This window comes from Maylandia zebra, linkage group LG3 (genome assembly GCF_041146795.1).
Source record: "Maylandia zebra isolate NMK-2024a linkage group LG3, Mzebra_GT3a, whole genome shotgun sequence".
Classification (NCBI taxonomy): domain Eukaryota; kingdom Metazoa; phylum Chordata; class Actinopteri; order Cichliformes; family Cichlidae; genus Maylandia; species Maylandia zebra.
Genome location: NC_135169.1, coordinates 35,050,966 through 35,069,713, shown reverse-complemented (window position 1 = coordinate 35,069,713; position 18,748 = coordinate 35,050,966). Strand labels below are relative to the sequence as shown.

Below are 18,748 nucleotides of genomic sequence, written 5' to 3'. Positions count from 1 at the left end.
ATGTTCAAAAAGCAGCAGAAAGCTGAGACACAAAGCACATCCCAGTGAATCCCAACAAAGCCCCACCTGTACATGGTCTCAGCCTCAACGTCTCCGAACCAGACCCGCAGATTTGGAGTGAAGTTCTGTCCCGTCAGCTCCAGCATGGCGACATCCCCGCCGCCGTTTAGCTGCAGACAAACAAGATAAACAAACCTGGGATGTAGTGCAGGTGAAATGTCCTGTTAAAGGGGGGAATTTTAAAAAATCTAAACTGTCTCTTTTGTATACCTGTAAGCTCTCCACCACAGGCACCGGGGTGACAGGCGAGTGGACGGGGCCCATGCCCTCGTAGAAGGTGTATTCGGCCTTGTCTGTGCTGATGATTGTCCAGGAGGCTCCGTCGTTGATCATCTCCTTGTTTGGTTCCTTTGGGCATGGAGTGGCCTGGGGGGGGGAGACCCAAGACAACTTGACCAAAACATCTACCCACAGGAAAATAAGCCAGGCACAGAAGAAGAAATGAACTCAAATTCAATGTCAAGTCAGGCTGCCTGGAGCCTTTTTCAGAACGCTACAGCAATCATCCTCAGTCATCGGTGAATAGTATGATTGACTTAATCTGAGGGTGACACGACCGCGACCCTGAAATGATGCGTAGAGATATAAGAGTGACACTGACTTGAAACTGGATGATCCTTTCTTGGGAAAGGCACAGGTACATGCGCTCTGTGTCCTTCAGGTAGAAGGCACACTTGTGGAGCTGGGAGACGGGGTCATCGGCGTCCAGCAGCGCCGTCTGCTTGTCCACCTTCCGGATGATCTGAAAGGACATGAGAGGGGAACAGATTAGCCGACTGCACGATGGGAAAAAGGAATCGGGCAGGGTGAGCGTTGGAGAAAATTAAGTGCAAAAAACCAGAAAGAAACTGAATTAAGGAAAAAATGACAATGATCTGGAAGCAAGGGGGAATGAAATGCAGGACTGCATGAGCAGGGAGATTAAGGAGGAGGGGGACAGGACACACAAGCAGAAAAGACAGAAGAAAAGAAAACAATGTCACGAGAAGTTCAGTCAAAACATGAGTAATACGGTACAAACATCAGGCTGCTGCTTTCAGAAAAACTCAGTATTAAAAAGGCTTTCTGCTATTTCACGGTCAGCATTTGCCAAGTTTTACCATGGATACGTCACAAAGGTAGGTTTAAATTTTATTAACTTAAACGGAAAAGAGGGGTCACTGCGTTTGGTGCCGCTAACCTCTATGACCGCGGCCCTTTTAAGGAGTTATAAAACTCTCGGGAGTGATCTTTGACATCAATCTAACTTTTGATAAACAAATTAATGATGTTGTTGGAACGAGCTTCTTTCATCTCCAGTCACCTGCAAAGGGGAAGCTTTTCCTCTGGTTCAGAGACTTTGAGACTGAGCTATCCATGCCTCGATTTCATCTCGATTCGATCAAAGTAACGCTCTGTATTTGGACGTCAGTCTGTCACCGCTTTAGCCAACAGCAGCTGGTCCAAAACGCTGCAGCACGGTCATTAGTTGGCACGTGCTAGTGATACCACGTATTGGCTGTCAGTCAGTTTTAAGATTTCATTAGTAGCTTTTAAGGTCCCTCTAGAGCAGGGAAATCTGCTGAACAAATGCTCCTGTCTCGAGGTCCAGATTAAAACACAGAGGTGACCCTTAATTTGTCATATTTTAATAATAATTGAACATCTTTTGTAGTAGCCAGTTTATTCTAAGTGTGTTTGGAGCATAACGTGCCATCTTCAATATGCACGATGCGACGTGCCGCAGTGTTGCATGACTCATCACTGAAGAATGTGATTAATGGTTTCAAATACTGTTGTTTGGACAGTTTTTGATATGGTCTATTAAACAGCTCTCACATTTATTCGATATCAACGTGTTTCTCTTAGTCTTAGACTAGTTGGTTGGTCCAGTTCACGTTCATCTGACTCAATACCTTAAGTATGTTAACCGGGAAAGGCTGGATTTGTCCATCCTTGCATTACAGTTTCATATTGTGTCATTGTTGTGAAACAGTGATTGTTACCAGTCTGGGCAGGGCCATGCCGGTGACGGAGCAGACCAGCTTGACCGTCTGGCCGTAGTGGATATAACCGTCTCTCACAGTGAACTCCTCTCCTTCTGACTCCTCATCGTCCACTGCAAACACCAAGCACAGGAACAGGCAGTCAATGCTGCAACCAGCTGCCCACACGCACACGCTTTGGTTTATACACTAAAGCCAACATTCAATCTATCAATCAGCCCGTCACGTTCTTTGTCTGCGATGAATCACGTGTGTAATTACTACAACAAAGAACAAAGCTACGACTACAATGAACAGTGAGAGGGTGACATGTAGACAAGGCTGTCAAACTGCATCGCTGTTCTCATCAATGATCAGAAGCTTGTGTAACAGATATGAAACCTGATGGAGACTCACACAGGTGGATGTAGAAAGCGCCCCACTGTTGGGAGCTGGCGTGAAAGTTGCCACCCTCCACGTGTAGATACCGCGTGCTGACTGTTTGGGAGCGCAGTCGGTTGAACAGTGCCACCTTGGTCCCCGATGCAATGCACACTGTGGGCGGAGACGAAAGCGTGGAGACACGGCCGGTTACGTAACGCACCAAAAACAAGTTGCTTTCAGGTCGGCGCGATAACAGAGAGATAAGACGTCTGCCAGCTGGCAGGACGTGTCCTGTGTGTAGCACAGGTGTGCCACATGTGACATAACTGGGTTACTGGACACTCCATTTTCACTACACTGCCCTCTGGTGGTTAGAAATAGTATTGATCGACTAACCGATTAGCTCAAAACACCTTGTTTTTAAAAAAAATTACATTAAATCATAAAATTCTGAGCATATTTTAAAAAGTAATGAACAAACTAAGGCTATAAAATATGCAAGAATAAAACAAGTAGAAAAATGAAGTTAGAAGACAAATTCAAATATCATTTACATTTCAGAATATTCAGTGCAAGATGGAAACAATGCAAATTAGCAGTTTAATTTAGGCTTTGATCAAGGTTTTAAGCTTTTTCTCAATATCCTCACAATGGCTGTAAGAAAACCCCCACATGTGCCTTCTTATTGGCTCCCTAAAGAAGAAAAGAAATCAAACCTTATTCACTGTTAAATGTTTTGGTGCAGGAATTGGGGAGACACCCATTGGTGCTTAAATACTATGTCTTCTACGTGCCGCCTCCTCCTGTTTAACGTTCATCCAAGGTTTTAACCTCTGTTCTTGCCTTCACTTCTAGTCTTTTGTATCAAAGCAGTCTTTCTGCTTGGACTCTGGTTGGATTGTGGTTTCATTTACGCTCTTACTTCGTCTAAACACCCCCCCTACACACGCGTGTTAGTAAAGGCATCTTCACTCCAGCTGATCCATACTTTTACAGGGTAAGCGAATCTTAGAAGAGATACAACCAATCCAATGTTTTCCAGCTGCAGTGAGAATCAAAGTACTTTTCCCTGAGCTGCTAATGAAGCTCTGCTGACTCTGTGGTAAATCCAATCAAGTCTTCACAACAAAAGCATCCTGCCCTGAGTGTGAAGCAGCAACAGCGGGACGTTTTCAGTTTACATCGGCAGTAACTTACAACACCGACAGGCCTGAAAACGAACCATAAAATAAACCGCAAAAGTGCCGAGAGCCTCACAGAGAGAGCCACTTTACAAACAGACGTCAGGGTACGAGGCCGGCACGTCCGGGCCGTGGTCTGTACCGAATATCTTGAATGATTTTGCGGCTCGAGCCAACCAGAAGAGAGACCCGTGAAACGCTCTAGCTGGCTATGCAGTAAATCATGTTAAGCGCATGTTAATATGTTTAAGGCTGTTGTCAGGGTTTAAATTTACAGCTCTGGCAGACTGAGCTACACACTGATTTGACATGAAGAGTGAATCTAAAAGGTAAACACTCACAGCGAACCTCTAAACTTATCACAAATGACTCACAGTCAGCATTTTTGAGGGACTGCTTCTTTTTGGAGGGCTTGGAGATGACTTTGATCCTCTTGCTGAGGAAGACGCCGATGTCCGCGCTGTTGCCGTAGAACATCTTGACAGACAACATGAAGTGCTTTCTCTTGTCAGAGTCGGATATGTACAAGGTTTTGGCTGTGCAATAATTCTGAATGAGGAGGCAGAAAAAGAAAGACATAAACAATCAGATTCATTTCTGTTCATGCATATTAAACATATTAAGCACTACAGGAGAAAAACAAGCTCCAAATGTGCTGGAGGCATGTGACAGACTTCCTGTTTCTGTACTGCAGGGTGCCTGGAGGCTATACCGCACGGCTATGGCAGCTTCTGCTGAGTAACTCCATGTTCCTGTGCCAAGGTAAGTGACAGAGTGACAGTATGTGTGTGGGTGGGTGCGTGTTGTACCTTTCCCTCTAAGTTGAGCTGTTGCATTTCTTGGTCGCTGTTGCCGATGCCGATGAAGGCGCAAGGCTGCGACTCCTGGTCGGAGCAGCCGTCTCGCTCCATCTGGTCCTTCTTTTTCTTCCAGCCGCTGCCCATCAGGTACACACAGGGAGGAGGGCAGAAGAACCTGGAACACACGACACACGTGCAGCTATAAACGCCAGCATCTAAATCTTTAGAGGTGATGAAATAAATTTGTTTTTGTGGTGATTTTTTGAGACAGAGATTTGTTGAGAGTTGCCAAAAAACCTGAAGCACCAAAGCTCTTCTTTAAATGTTTCTGCCTTTTACTCTCGTCTCTGTGCAGATGATCCCACACTGCTTCAATAATGTTGAGGTTGAGCTCAGGGGAAGCAAATCCATGTCGGAAGGTGCTTCACTTTGCATTTTTCTACCCATGTATGCTTTTACTGCACTGGCAGTGTGTTTGGGATCACTGTCATGCTGAAAAATGAAGCTGCTGCCAATCAGATGCTTTCCAGATGATTTTACACGGTGGATCAAAATCTGACAGACACTTCCACTGAGTCCATGTCTGATGAGGCTTTAATGAAGAGCCACATGCATCTCTCAGGTCCTGTTTCTGGCAATGCCGGATCCCCCCCCCCCCCCCCATTTCTGAGTCTCATGACTTTCAGATACTGTTCATCTGCTGCAGGTGGTTTTTAGATCTGTTGCTTCTTTTGTCCTGAACTTGTCCAGTTTCCTCAATTTTAACTCTGGCTCGTTCCTTGATTTGGGGGCGTTTTTAGGCTGGAAGGAGTCATAGCTCAATGTTAAGTGGCTTAACAAGCAGATGATAGGTGTAAATATGGGGAAATAAAAGAGAGAAGAGGAGGAATAAGAGAAGGAACAGAAAAGACCTGAATGTGCACTTCCTAATTTGAACCAGAAGAGGGCACTCTTGCACCAAGCTCCAGCTGGAGTCCAACTTGGGTCAACAAGCTGTTGTGTACAGCTACAGTAAAACATCTAAAGGCTGTCACACTTCATTCTGCAGATGTTACCGTGATCGGTCCAGAACCTAAATGATCTGTCAAGAAACGAGAAGCAGCATTTTGAATGAAATCTAACTTTCCTTCCCCCATTTTTAAAAAGGTCCCTCATTTTACTTCTCTTCTCCTTTCAAACGCACGTTACTACTGTGAAAACAAGAACTGCCTTGAAATAACTCGCAAGTTCAGCTTTGTTAAAAGAGAAATCCACTCATTACAGAACGAGCACACACTTCAAATAAATTCATGTGCGTCAGTGTGGAACTGGAAAGCGACCTATTTCGCAACACCAGTGTCTGTCTCTGTGGGTGTTTGTCTACTTTCACCTCCTATAAAAAAGCTCAGACAGCGAGAGAGGCAGCTTAGAAAGAGGGAGACGGCACATTAACATTCTCAGTGCGTCCACTTTTGGGGGTTTTTTCCTGGGGCGCTCTCTTGTTAAGGCACAAAAAAGGAGGAATTAAGCGGTCTGACGCAAAACATGAACGCAGCCTTTTGCAGGCCAGGAGGATGTTTAAACAAATACCTGCAGCTACATCCGAACACGGCCTTTGGGAGTTGCTTATCACCTGAAAAAGTTCAACCTCAATGCACAAAAGAGCAGCATTAAATATGTGTGACAGATGTGTTTGAATGTTTCTCTTCGCTGTCACTTTAACTGGATGAGATGGCTTAAAAAGTCCTCAGAAGAATTCGTCTCAACCTCTTTTCCTATCTCTCTCCCTCGCTCCGTCTTCTGTTGCGCTCCAACTCTCAGAGGTGTCTGGGAGTTGGCGCGCAACAGCCGATTTACCAAGAGATAGGCCCCGATGAGATCGCAAGCAGCGCTGCACCTTGGCCAAGAAACCGAGTGGTGGTGGTGGTGGGGAGGATAGGGGGGCTCAGGAGAGTTGCAAAATGAGCATGAGGTGTGGAGGAGCGCTATAAAAAAAGCGGTGAGTGCATAGTTACAGGAAGGGCCCGAGGAAGATGAGCTAAGAGGAACAGATCCAAAAAAGGAAAAAAAAAAAAGCATGTGTTACGATGGCGAGCTATCACCCTGCGTTTAACCAGCAGCATCAGGTACGGCATGAAAATGACAACATTAGGTTGTCACACGTGCGCTCGCCCGTGAAAGCTCACACCGAAAGGCTTCACGGTGCTGCGAGACGCCGCCTCCTCCTCTTTTATTCTCGTAGCTCTCAGTCGCAGCTCCTTCTTCTTCCGGCTCTCTGTGGTTTTTAACGTGGCCTCGTGGAAAAGGTCGCCTCTCGCTTCCTTTTTTGACCTCCACAGATATCAGAGGTCAGAGGGGTCAACACAGCCTCTCAGCACAGAGGCACCGTGCTGAGGAATGTGCTTTCGCCAGACCCCTCTTGACTAATGTACACTACCTGTGTTTGCCACAATAGTTGAATATAGATTAGAGGATAGTATAAATGCCTCTGGGCCACAGGTGTCTGCAACCAGTGGGGACGGCTAAAGGGTCAAACAAACAAAAATATCCAAATTTCCTTTAAAAAAAAAACAAAAAAAACAAACTAAAATTTAAAAACTTTTTTTTTTGTTGCTTTTTTTAACTAGATGTTAAACTGTGTCCGTTCTTTGAATTATTGTGATGCAAACAGATAAATAAGTGCTTGTAGCACGTTTATAAATAATCAAACTTCTGAGGAAAAATAAACTGCGTTTACAAGAACTGTCGGCTGATCGCAATCTAAGCAGCATTATCGCCACGGGCTGAAGACGAGAAGCCGCCAGCATCACTAAGGAAGTAAATTTAGCCAGCTGGCTACCAGAGATGGGCAGTAACGTATTAAAAGTAACTGTAATCTGATTACTTTTTCCAAGTATCGCGTAAAGGATTACTTTGAAAAAAAAAGGTAATAAGATTGCTGTTACTTTCCCGTAAGCAAACTGCATTACTAAACAATGACTTTGTTTGTGAGAGTGTCTCACGACAATGACATACAAGTGTGCGACATCGAAGTGTGCAGATCAACAATGCATAACATGGAGTGTGGGAGAGAGTACGACCATGCAGCAGGCTGAAAGGTCTATTGCTTTATAACATATTCAGGTTGTGTGTCATGTTTTTTTTTTAAGTAACTTAATCCACTAATTACTATTTTTAAGTAACTTGGCCAACACTGCTGACCACCCAGATCTCACCCACAGGCGTGTGTGGCTGTGCCCAGCGTATTTTTCTCACATCTTTTTGAGATGCGTCTGCAGACAGTGAAGCTGGAAATTTGAAAAGTCTGTTTGTGTGGTGAGTCGCACAATCTCAGAGTGTTGTTTATGATTTTAAGTTTGTAAGAAGGGGTTAAACATTCAGCAGACTGATGAGCTTTTAAAAAGGGCTGATCAGAGCGATTTACAGTCGTCATTTTCTTCTTTGAAACCAAACAAAACCACCGAGCTGACAACTTAAAAACAGAAACCAATGAGAGACTGGATGATCGCAAATACACTCCATGGTGAAATCCATACAATGGCAGTGATGACAATAATGAGCATTTCTGGTCACGTGAAGGGCTATCCAGCGATCATCAGTTATTTAGTGAGACGTTCTCAAGGAGGCAGACCACTAAAATATTCAAATAAAACAAAAATCCTCCCCCACAAAGTCCTACGCGTCTAAACAACTGCAGACTCCAGGATAAAATGTAGCAGGGGCCGCTAAAGAATCAATTGTGTGATGTGAGGGTGAAACACTGACCGGCATTAATAGATTTGCTTTAGATTCAAGACCAAAATCTTTTAAGGATTCCCAAAACCTGAAAAAAAACATTAGACAAGAAGCTCCCATTTCATACTGAACTCACCTTTTCTCATTGCCATAGGATTTCTGTGCAACTTTTGCGTGTAGGATCATGACAGTTTGGTCTCCTCGCTCCTTCAGGTAATTCCTCATCGCTTCTCTGCAGGAAGAGAAAAAAGAAGAGAGATAAATTAAACCAGCTATGTTCTAATCTGAAAGAGGAAGTGACGTGAGTGCAACTTCACAGAAGACTTAAGAGGAGGCCACCCTCCTTGTGCATACATGCACTTGCAGCGACCTCTGAAAAGCCAGAGCCTCCACAATATGCTTGCAGAGAAGCTGAGCTCTCCCTGGGTCCATCCGAGGTTTAAGGGGGGAGCAAGAAAACACCAGAGCCAAAAAAACAAAAACAGAGCTGAGCTCATCACCAAAGATTCCTCATGTCGTGTCAAAAATGTTGCAAGGGTCGAGCTCCGATTACTTCTGTCAACTCTGCCAAAACTTCTCACCTCCCGCTACACCCTCACCCCCCCCCCCCCCTTCACAAGCGCGAGCCGAAAGCTTGCTCGACTGAGAGGCGCGGAGGTGAAAGATCGGGCTTAGACGCACAATTAAAGCACGTCATGCGCATGGAGAGCAACACACTTTGACCCGATCTCGCTACACACGCACAGATGTCAGTGACACCTGACACGCCAGGGGATCCTCACAGGGCTTCCCACTCAAACACGCACACACACGGCTTTTCACTCTAGCACGTTATACTAGGCCGCACACTCGGCTTAGACATGCCCTTTGTTATGATAAGCAAGGGCCCTCCTCAGTGTGTGTGCGGGACACAGGGGCAATCGGGGGAGTGGGCGATACAGAAGAAGAGGAGAAAGCATGATGAGGCAATTATTTTTCTGATTATTTCAGTCTCACTGCAACACTAAAAATCTGTTTTTTTCTAAATTACTGATCGCCAGCAGCTATAAATGAGACTAATAGAGGTACGATCCTGGAATTCCACACAGCCTGACATCACTTAAACACCACATGGAGAAAATGATATGGACGGGGGAGTGCGTACCGACTCCAGTTCGACTCGGTGGAAAACAGTGGTTTCGTTAAAACGTTGGACTTCTCCCCACGGATGCATTTAGAATGTGATTACGTTATTAAAGGACGTAACCCTTCTCTGGGAAGTGAATCGCTGGTGTCACACACACACACTCTAATCCCGCCGGGTGGAGTGGAGGGGGGACTCCTGTGCTCAAAGCTCTGATTGATTATGGAGAGAAAACACAGTCCAGGCCTGCTGATGTCAGACCCTGCAGGGCACATGTCACACCTCTGATACGGCCTGTGACCTACTGCTCCCACAGGCAGGATGACTGACTGACAGACACACACACACACACACACACACACACACATACAGGATTAGGGCAGTTACCACTTAGAGCAGGGGTCCCCAATCCCAGTCCACGAGGGCAGGTGTCCTGCAGGTTTTAGATGTGTCCTTGATCCATCACAGCTGATTTACATGGATAAATTACCTTCTCAACATGTCTTGAAGTTCTCCAGAGGCCTGGTAATGAACTAATCATGTGATTCAGGTGTGTTGACCCAGGGTGAGATCTACAACCTGCAGGGACACCGGACCCCTGACTTAGAGGAAGCTTCTAAAAGATGGTTTGCATCTTATGCATGTCCTAAAGACCCTAAATAAAAACATTTAGATCAAGCCAAAAAAAGATAAAGATATACAATTTGGAGCGACAAGTAAAATACATGAACAGTTTCAGTTTGGCAATCATGTGGCCCCCTAACAGCGGGATCTTAGCTTGTCTGCCTAGAGACTGCTCTGCAACAGTCTGCCAAACACCAGTGATGGAAGAAGAGTGTATTCACAGACCAGATGGTGAAAATCTCCGTGCGATTGTGTTGACTGATAGCAGACTGCCACAGTTGGCCGTAGTTTCCAACTACTCAGAGCTGTAGCCTTACTGCTGTAGTCAGTACATTTCAAAAGACACAACTTTTACTCTGAGGATGGACTTTACATTTCTGCAGGTTTTTAGTTTATACTACCGCTCAGTGACTTCATATGCTTACATGTAAACTACAGGCTGCTGTGGCGATCTGCGAGGGACCAACGCAGTCACAACAAGATTTTTGGTGCATTCGCCCCGTTTGTCATTTCACCCAGTGACAGCCAGCAGCCTCCAGGAGCCACTCCCCCACCAATCGGTGACCAGAGGACGCATCGTGTCCAATATGGCAGACACCTCGAGCAAAGTACACATGAGAAACTTCTATAACACAGGAACACAGCCTCTCTAATGGCATCTGACATTAAACTAAACCTATCAGTTTTGCATAACCTTTAAAACATCCAACAGTGTTAGCTTCAAGCACCTAAATAAATCAGAGAACATCTTTAAATGATGCTTTACCCCCATTTTCAGCTGTGTTTTTTTTTTAATCTTGGACTCACTAATGGAGAAGCTTTATATAAGTCACACTTAAAATAATCTATGTTTATCTTTAATAATGGTCTGGGTGCACACCCAGGCAGTTTTATCTGCCATCCCCCTCCTGCTAAACCAGCTTTCTTCTGATTGGCTGCACCTTGCAAACAGAAAACAATAGGTATAGGACCATGTAAGTGACATCATCTCTCACTGATCTCATACGGAGTCATGAGTAGAGAAAACAAAACACAAATCCTTGTCTTTGGGCTTACAAAGATCATCTATGCATGTGCTGACCTCCTTATAAGAGCAGCACGACTATAACGGTCCACTCAGACCATGCATTCGGTGCCATACTTAATGAGATCTTTGGGCTCCGTCACTCATTTTGAAGCTCATGTTGTCAACACTTTGGAATCAGTTCTTGTGCTCCTGACAAAAGGAAATAAAACACCAAATTAAAAAAAAGAAACGTGATATCAGCCAGCCTCAGATTCAGGGTCACGCTCATAAAAAAGGGAAGCAGTTTGATCAAATATTTAAATACAATGGCACGTAGTTACTGCACGACCACAAAATGTAATGCTAGTGTTTGTTAAGTGTCGTGCGACAGCCTCGGCTTGTGGTTGACACCGTTTCAGCGCTCACCAAACCCTTCCAGACCACTGTGGCTGAGTTGGGGAGAGACCATTCCCCATCAAGACACAAATGCTTTGGCACGATCGCGCTTTGACTCACAGCGGCTCTTTATGCATGCCGATTTTCACTTCAGAGCGCCTCCAAACAACCACTGAATAGATAACAAAGATGCACCACATGTGGCAGCAATCATGTGAAACTGAATATCCTATGATCAGATGGAAAAAAGAAAAAAGCAACAACACAAAAGTCCCCAACACTGGGTCCATCGATCCAAACTTGTGCTGTGTAGCCAAGCTTTGTTCAAACCCGCAGAATTTTATATGAAAATCTAGCGGGGAACAAGAGCTTTATAAAGATACCAAATATGTCGAAGGATTTCGGGGGAGACGAGTATAAAATGATGCAAAAGACATAAAAAAAGATGACAGATGACTATCACGAGGCAGTGAACCAGAAACATCAGGACTTTACGCGGGAGCTGTGTATCAGAGGGGGAAAACCCTAAAAATGGATTAAAGCAGTATTTGTGCATTTGTTCTCTATATTGCACTGTTACGCTGTGCATTATTATTCAGTCTTCAGTAATGTGTCAACAGGGTTTTTCCTGTCACCCCACCCAAAACGTTTGGGCTTCCCCCCCTGAAGGAATACGGGTGTAATAAAAAAAAAAATTTTTTTCTTCTTACTGAAGCATAAAACAGACAATTCAGTATATTTACTGCCTAACATACATTTTGTTCCAAACAGAGGTGCCAGAAATATTTTTTTTTTCTTTTATACACAAACAGTTATGCCCATGTGTGTATTAATAATAAAGACAATGGAAACGGGACATGCTTCCAAAATCTTTTTCGTGCTAGAAAATGCAGGTGGCAGCAGGAGAGTAACGAGATTCCCGTCTCTTAAATGACTCTTATTCGTACGTCTCGCATCGATATCGACAAAGACGCGGCTTTGATCTAACACATTCACCCTAACACGACAGGGCCGTCTTGAGTAATCATCTGTAGCTTATACAGAGTGAAACACGAGCGCACGCACGCCACACAGACTGAGCGCTGGAGACGGAAGGAGAAGTGAGAGAGACTGTGACCAGAATCAGCTCTACTTCCTGTGCAAGACTAGCACGCAGCAGATGCACGAAATTCCAGTGCAAATCAAAATACGAGTAAGACCAAATTTCAAAACATTACACTGTGTTCATTTGTGTTTGAGGGATTAAAAAACAAAACTGGGGGTAAAAATAAATAAATAAATAATAAATCAGCCCTTCATTCATGCAGAGACAGGAAACGAGGGTCACTTCATTTAAACCGAGTACGCCCACATGTAATAAAACCAATAACCACAGATAAGAGTCTACATCACACACTCACACAGAAAAGTAACAGCATCTGAGCTGCAGGTTTAATTTCTGACGAGCTTTATTTAGGTCCAAAAAATGTGCTAAAAGGCAGTCTGTGACAGCGAGTGAAAAGAAGGAGGGAGGTCAGAAATAAAACGTGAGGGGAGGAGATCGGGCAAAAGAAAAATCGGAACATACGAAACAAAAGACGAGACGCTTGAGAGGTGAGACAAAAATGTGCCAGACAGATTTATAAAAAGAGGCATATCTTTAACAGCAGGCGATGTGTGTGTGTGTGTGTGTGTGTGTGTGTGTGTGTGTGTGTGTGTGTGTGTGTGTGTGTGTGTGAGAGAGAGAGAGAGAAAGGAGGGGTGAGGTTAAGTCAGGCTACAGATGCAGCAGAGCAGACAGGCATCTGCCCCGTACATCTGCCACAGCGTCTTCAGCCGAGCAGCACTGTCATAGGACCCCCTGTGAACACACTCAAACACACGCACACGAAGAGCAGAGGGGCGGGGCCCCATTAATACACACATGCGCGGTGAAACAGCTCAATTAAGATGATCAGACAGTAATTAGTTTGCACCTTGTGCATCACAAAAGGTAGATTACACACAATTGTAGTGTGGGGCTTTGGGTTAAAGCATTAACAATCAGCCACTTTAGCCTCCTTTTTCAAGGCTAGGAGACGTGGCCTTCACACACACACCCCTCACTGTTTGATGTCTGACCTCCGGATGAGCCGTGTAAGCTCACGTGCACGCACGCACGCACGCACGCACGCACACACACACACACACGGAAAATTGCTGACAACTGTGGGATATTGCTACAGCTTGCACTCATCTCCGCTCTGATCATTTGCTACACGGTAAACAGAGTAAATCCTCCGCTTTGACATTTCTGCATCAACGACAAAACGTGAGAAAATTAAAATACGCAAACAGAATCCGAATTAAAACAGCACTGGTGTCGTTGCTTAAGTAGCGTCACCGATCACTCAGGAGAATATTGCAGTGGTAAATGGTAAATGGCCTGTATTTATATAGCGCTTTTACTAGTCCCTAAGGACCCCAAAGCGCTTTACACGTCCAGTCATCCACACATTCACACACTGGTGATGGCAAGCTACATTGTAGCCACAGCCACCCTGGGGCGCACTGACAGAGGCGAGGCTGCCGGACACTGGCGCCACCGGGCCCTCTGACCACCACCAGTAGGCTACGGGTGAAGTGTCTTGCCCAAGGACACAACGACCGAGACTGTCCAAGCCGGGGCTCGAACCGGCAACCTTCCGATTACAAGGCGAACTCCCAACTCTTGAGCCACGATCGCCCATATATGATATGCCAGGTGTAATCTGATCCTAAAACATACAATCAAACAGCCAGATCAACCCACTGTGACCAGAGAAGTGAAATAAATAAATACCTGCTTTTTCTTCTAGTTGTAGCTGTGATTAACAGTTTGAAATGGCTCATTTATGCTATTGACAATACAGTTCCTGCAGATATGCTGGTATCAGCATTTATAACTGATGAATGGCAAAAATGTTAGGGAAACTGCTTTTGTTTTTGTGTGTCTGAAAGAAAATAAACATATTGGCCTATATCTTGAATTGTTAAAATCACCAAATATCAAAATCAGTATTGGTTTTAAAGTCCTTTAAGTCAAACTCTACGTGCCCATTAGACTGTAATCCCTTATGACTAATTTCCAAATTTTCATATTAGCAAATTTATACTTTTTAGACTGAATGTGTAAATTGATCCATTTTCTGTTGCTTTGCTTGTTATTTAAAAAAAACCAAACAAACAGTAAATTAGTTGCCAGTAAACTTGGCAACCCAGCCTGTATTCTCATGTTGAGTCCGTTTGTGTAAATTTGTGCAAGCGGATGTGTCTGAACCCTAGAAGTGTTTGTTCCAGTCGAGTAGCCTCCCTGACAGTGTGAACCTCTAGGACCTGGAGGTTCGGCTGCCATAAAAAGCTCCTGCGGGATGCTGCAAAATTTTAGAGCAGCACCCAAAGAAAACCTGCGGACGCGAAGACTCTACGGCAGATTGACAGGCCAACAAAGACCATAACCATAGTCACATGAACTAAACGAGCTCTGTTGTGCCTTTCGGCTGTTTGTTAAAGAGTGTTTTGTGTCGGTCATATTTCTGGCCATCAAAAACCATCAGACGAATCGAAGGGCCAGTGCGAGCCAGCGGACTGGCAGCACATGAATAAAGAGGGGGACACATCAAAAGGTGCAGGGGCCCCTTTTTCCAAACCCACGCTCGGCTGTTCCAAGCAACACGCAACCCCCTCATTTTCCCCGCTGAGTGCCACGCGCAAAAGCCGAGTGACACACACACACACACACACACACACACACACACACAGTCTTTGTTATTCAGAACAGCAAACACCAATAAGCAAACAAGTGCGTGCGCGCACACACACAATCCCTAAAAAGCAACCCACATCATCCATCAACGGTCTGGATTCACCCAAATGTTACTCCAAGTAACTTGGAGCAAACTTAAGAAGAACTCAATAATCAAAAACTTGCAGTACGGCTCGTCAAAAAAGCTACACACAGTAAAACGAGTACAGCGCAGAGAGCGCACATTCGGACCGTGAGGCCTCAGAAAGGGTTATTTATTGCTTCTCTAGCATGTTTCTCCACAAACAACGGCAAAAATAGCACGGTTCATTTCAACACACGCACATTAAAACAGTCCCAAAGGAGGCGAGTCTGCAGAGATCTAAGTAATGAGCGATCAATAGCAGAACAAAAATGAGGTAATACAGCAAAGCTGGGGTCAACAGAAAGCAGCTGTGCAGGACTCCACAGTAAAGCTGCACATGTCGTACGCTATTGTATCAACAACAACATTGTAGCGGTTGTTATAGACGCATTTCTCCGCTTCTGGAAATCACAGCCTGAAATGAGCTCCTTGCTGCCTCAACAGATTTTATGTGGCAAACCTGCTGGTGAATATAAAATTATTAAAACGCTTGTAAAAATTAGGCGTGGAAATCGTAGTTAAAAACAAAAAAGTTCCTGTTAAAGAAAAAAGCGAGGTATTTATTATTCACATGGTGTCAGTTGGGGATGTGCCGGTGGACAATGTCGAGAATCGTTCATGTTAATAGTGACAGTTTGTCAACTAAGGAGGTTTTTTAACTAACATCCCCACCGATGCATCAAGTTGACACTGTCACATGATGAGTTTCATTTTAAACTGTTTCTGCAACGCCACAGTTACACATGTGCCCTCAATGTACAAAACAGACGGGTATGGGCGTGCACCAGCGCGTGTACAAAGTTCATGCTTGGACTTCTGCACGCTTTGAAGGTAATGTGCGTGTGTGTGTGTGGGTGTAGTGGCTACACGGACCAATCATAATCATGATCTAACAAGAGAAAACAGGCTAAAGAAAGAAAAGAAAAAAAACTGGATAAATAAGCAGAACTAACAGTCTAAGTAAAAAAGAAAAGAGAAATAAATCACTTAATAACTTTAGAGCCTTGCAGCTGATATCCACCCACTAATGTAATCACCCAACACTAGGTTTGGGTGAAGTGATTTGAAGTAGCTTTAAGCTTATGTTTTTAAGAAAAAAGGGGAGGGGCGTGGAGTTAAACGACAGGGTGGGAAAAAAACTGTGTAGTTTTTGATGTTTTTTATTGCAAAGGTTTCTTTTTTATTGGTAATCCCAGAGTGGTATTAGTAAGCCACATATTAGGGTTACTTCAGAGGGTCTCTATACTTTCATTCTTTTGAGAATGTGTCCAAAATAGTAATAATCAAAACAAAATCAAATCTAGAAAACAAACAAACAAAAAAAGGTAGCAAATACCTTGGAGAGGGGCGGGTCTGTAGAATAGGTGTTCACAAGAACACAACGGCATACATAAACAAAGGAACACACAAAACCCAGCACTATGACAAGAAAACAAGCTCTAAAGGGACCACGAGTGCGTGTGCACACCCACCTTGTTAGGCGCTGTGGCTGAGGGCGCTCCCCGAACTTCCTGCAAAGACACAAAGTGAGAAGAAAACATGAGTGGGTTGGTTATCAACCACGAACACACGCACAGTAAACAGTGCATGGCAAAAAAACCCAAAAAAACAGCACATGTACAAACGCACATAAAAAGCAGCGTGGCCTTGGCAGCGTGTAATGGCAGCGTGTTCAAACAGAGTCTGTGCCAAACGTCGCGCCGCTTGTTTGCCGTGAAAACACGACTTAAAGCGAATGAATTTTGTTCAAACTAATTGCCGTCGTGTTGAGACACGTTGAACATCAATGGGAAAAAACCCCCACTGGGTTCAGATCAGCTAATCGGTATATTTAGTATTACTACTGAATTTCAGAAACTCAAGTTCAGCAGCTGAACAAACGACGGTTCTTCAATAGCCGACGCACTCAAACAGGTGTGAAGGGTTTGAGATTACAGAGATTTTAAATGGTGCTCAGAGAAGCCCTAACCATATTTATCTGTGTGACTATAAGCTATAATCTTAAAACAACACATTAATTTAGCCTTGCTATCAATAGGATCTTCACAACACACACCCCAAAGACAAAAAAAACAAAAACAAAAGAAAAAAAACCCAACACACACACACACACACACACACACACACACACACACACACACACACACACACACGATAATACAAAAGCAGATTTCTGGCTTTGTGTTTGCAAATCTAAATTGTAAAACCTGAACAAGAACATTGACTTGATGAATTTTTTGGCAGTGCCTCCAATGCACTGGTGCTGAAGGCATATTGCAGCGATTTAAAAATTACAAACCACGGGGACAGAAATTCTCATTTTTAAATACTGGTACTGCAGCAATTTAATTACTTCATTGGTATTTCTGAATTAACAGCAAAAGCGTGAATTTCAACAAGAAAACTGATCTTTTTAATTTCTCCTGTGAATGCAAATTATTCTAAAGTATTCAGAGTGTGCAAAAATACAGATCGAAAAGCATTTTAGCTGAACCCACTGACATTCTGCCTGCAATTTTGTAAAGAAAGACCGCTCCGTGGCACGGCACTCCTCAGGTTAAAAAGGTCTCCGTTATACTGACGGTTCAATGATTCTTCAGGGAAACGATACAAATAAGCAGAGAAGGTAAACGTGCTTAGTTAATGTGAGTCAGCCGAGGACCATAATGAAACAAGAGCTGGACTGACTCGTTTGGTTGATTGATTGATGATTTCCCCTCCCTCCATGTATGGAGTCATTACTCTATTACACACCAACTCAAAACATCCGTAATAAGAAAAGAGAAACAGAACAAACATGGAGGAAGTGCTTAACCCTCTGATTTAAAAGCATGAAAGAATATCAAACCTCTACTACAACTGCTACATCTACCTTTGTCTGACAGTGAGCAAAACTCAGTTCAGTCCTTTGTTATTAAAATGTTTTTGTGCTCCACATTTACATTATCCTGTCCTGTTGCAGGTTCTATGTGGATAAACTCTGAAAGCAGAGCAGGGCCTGCTGTGGGTAGCAGCCGTGTAAGACGCTGTGGTTGCAGTTCAGTCAGCAGGTCCTCTGATAGAATAACAGGAGAAGCAAATAAATGGCGCTTTGAGGACCCAGCAGGGGCTGGTTGGTAGGCAGCAGCTAAACTCGCTAATTAAAACGCATACAGTTCATCATAAATAAACTAAGGGCACAGTCCAAGCTTTTAAGGTGTGTGTGCCTAAAACAATGTCCATTAACAGAAGACAGCATGGTGACCAGAGAAGGAAGAATTTGTGAATTGTATATTTATTCTCGAGCCGAGGTGATTTTGCAAACATTCGTCATGATACAAAAGCCTGAATTTAACTCAAACTGTTGGGTGAATCATGACTGGGATGGATAGATCGTTTATTCTACCCAAACGGAACAAAGTGACGTGAGTTTGTGCTGAGAGGGCTGCTCTGCACAGTTTAAACCCAAACGCAACAAAAGAAGAAGATTACAGGATCAGTCAGGTAACCATTTTTCGCCCTCGGCTTAAGGTTCATGACCCGACTTTCAAGTCCTCAAATTTCCGTGACTATGAAGACGTCACACGCTACCAATCACTAAAGTTTCTGCCCCAAATGTTGAAAGCTGAC

At 44.1% G+C, this 18,748-nt stretch overlaps 1 protein-coding gene across 2 annotated transcripts in view; it reads right to left on the bottom strand.

The window, feature by feature from the left end:
- rbpjb (recombination signal binding protein for immunoglobulin kappa J region b) overlaps nt 1–18,748 on the bottom strand; it is a 67,706-nt gene that overhangs the window by 5,930 nt on the left and 43,028 nt on the right. For both annotated transcript variants that reach the window (XM_076881773.1, XM_004562683.6), the window contains exons 2-10: nt 16,612–16,650; nt 8,240–8,335; nt 4,399–4,564; nt 3,964–4,138; nt 2,442–2,579; nt 2,046–2,158; nt 662–802; nt 271–426; nt 67–170 (exon numbers count right to left, since the gene is read on the bottom strand). In XM_076881773.1, the coding sequence (XP_076737888.1) occupies nt 67–170; nt 271–426; nt 662–802; nt 2,046–2,158; nt 2,442–2,579; nt 3,964–4,138; nt 4,399–4,564; nt 8,240–8,328 (1,082 nt within the window). In that variant the 5' untranslated portion in view covers nt 8,329–8,335; nt 16,612–16,650. The remainder of the gene's footprint in view (nt 1–66; nt 171–270; nt 427–661; nt 803–2,045; nt 2,159–2,441; nt 2,580–3,963; nt 4,139–4,398; nt 4,565–8,239; nt 8,336–16,611; nt 16,651–18,748) is intronic.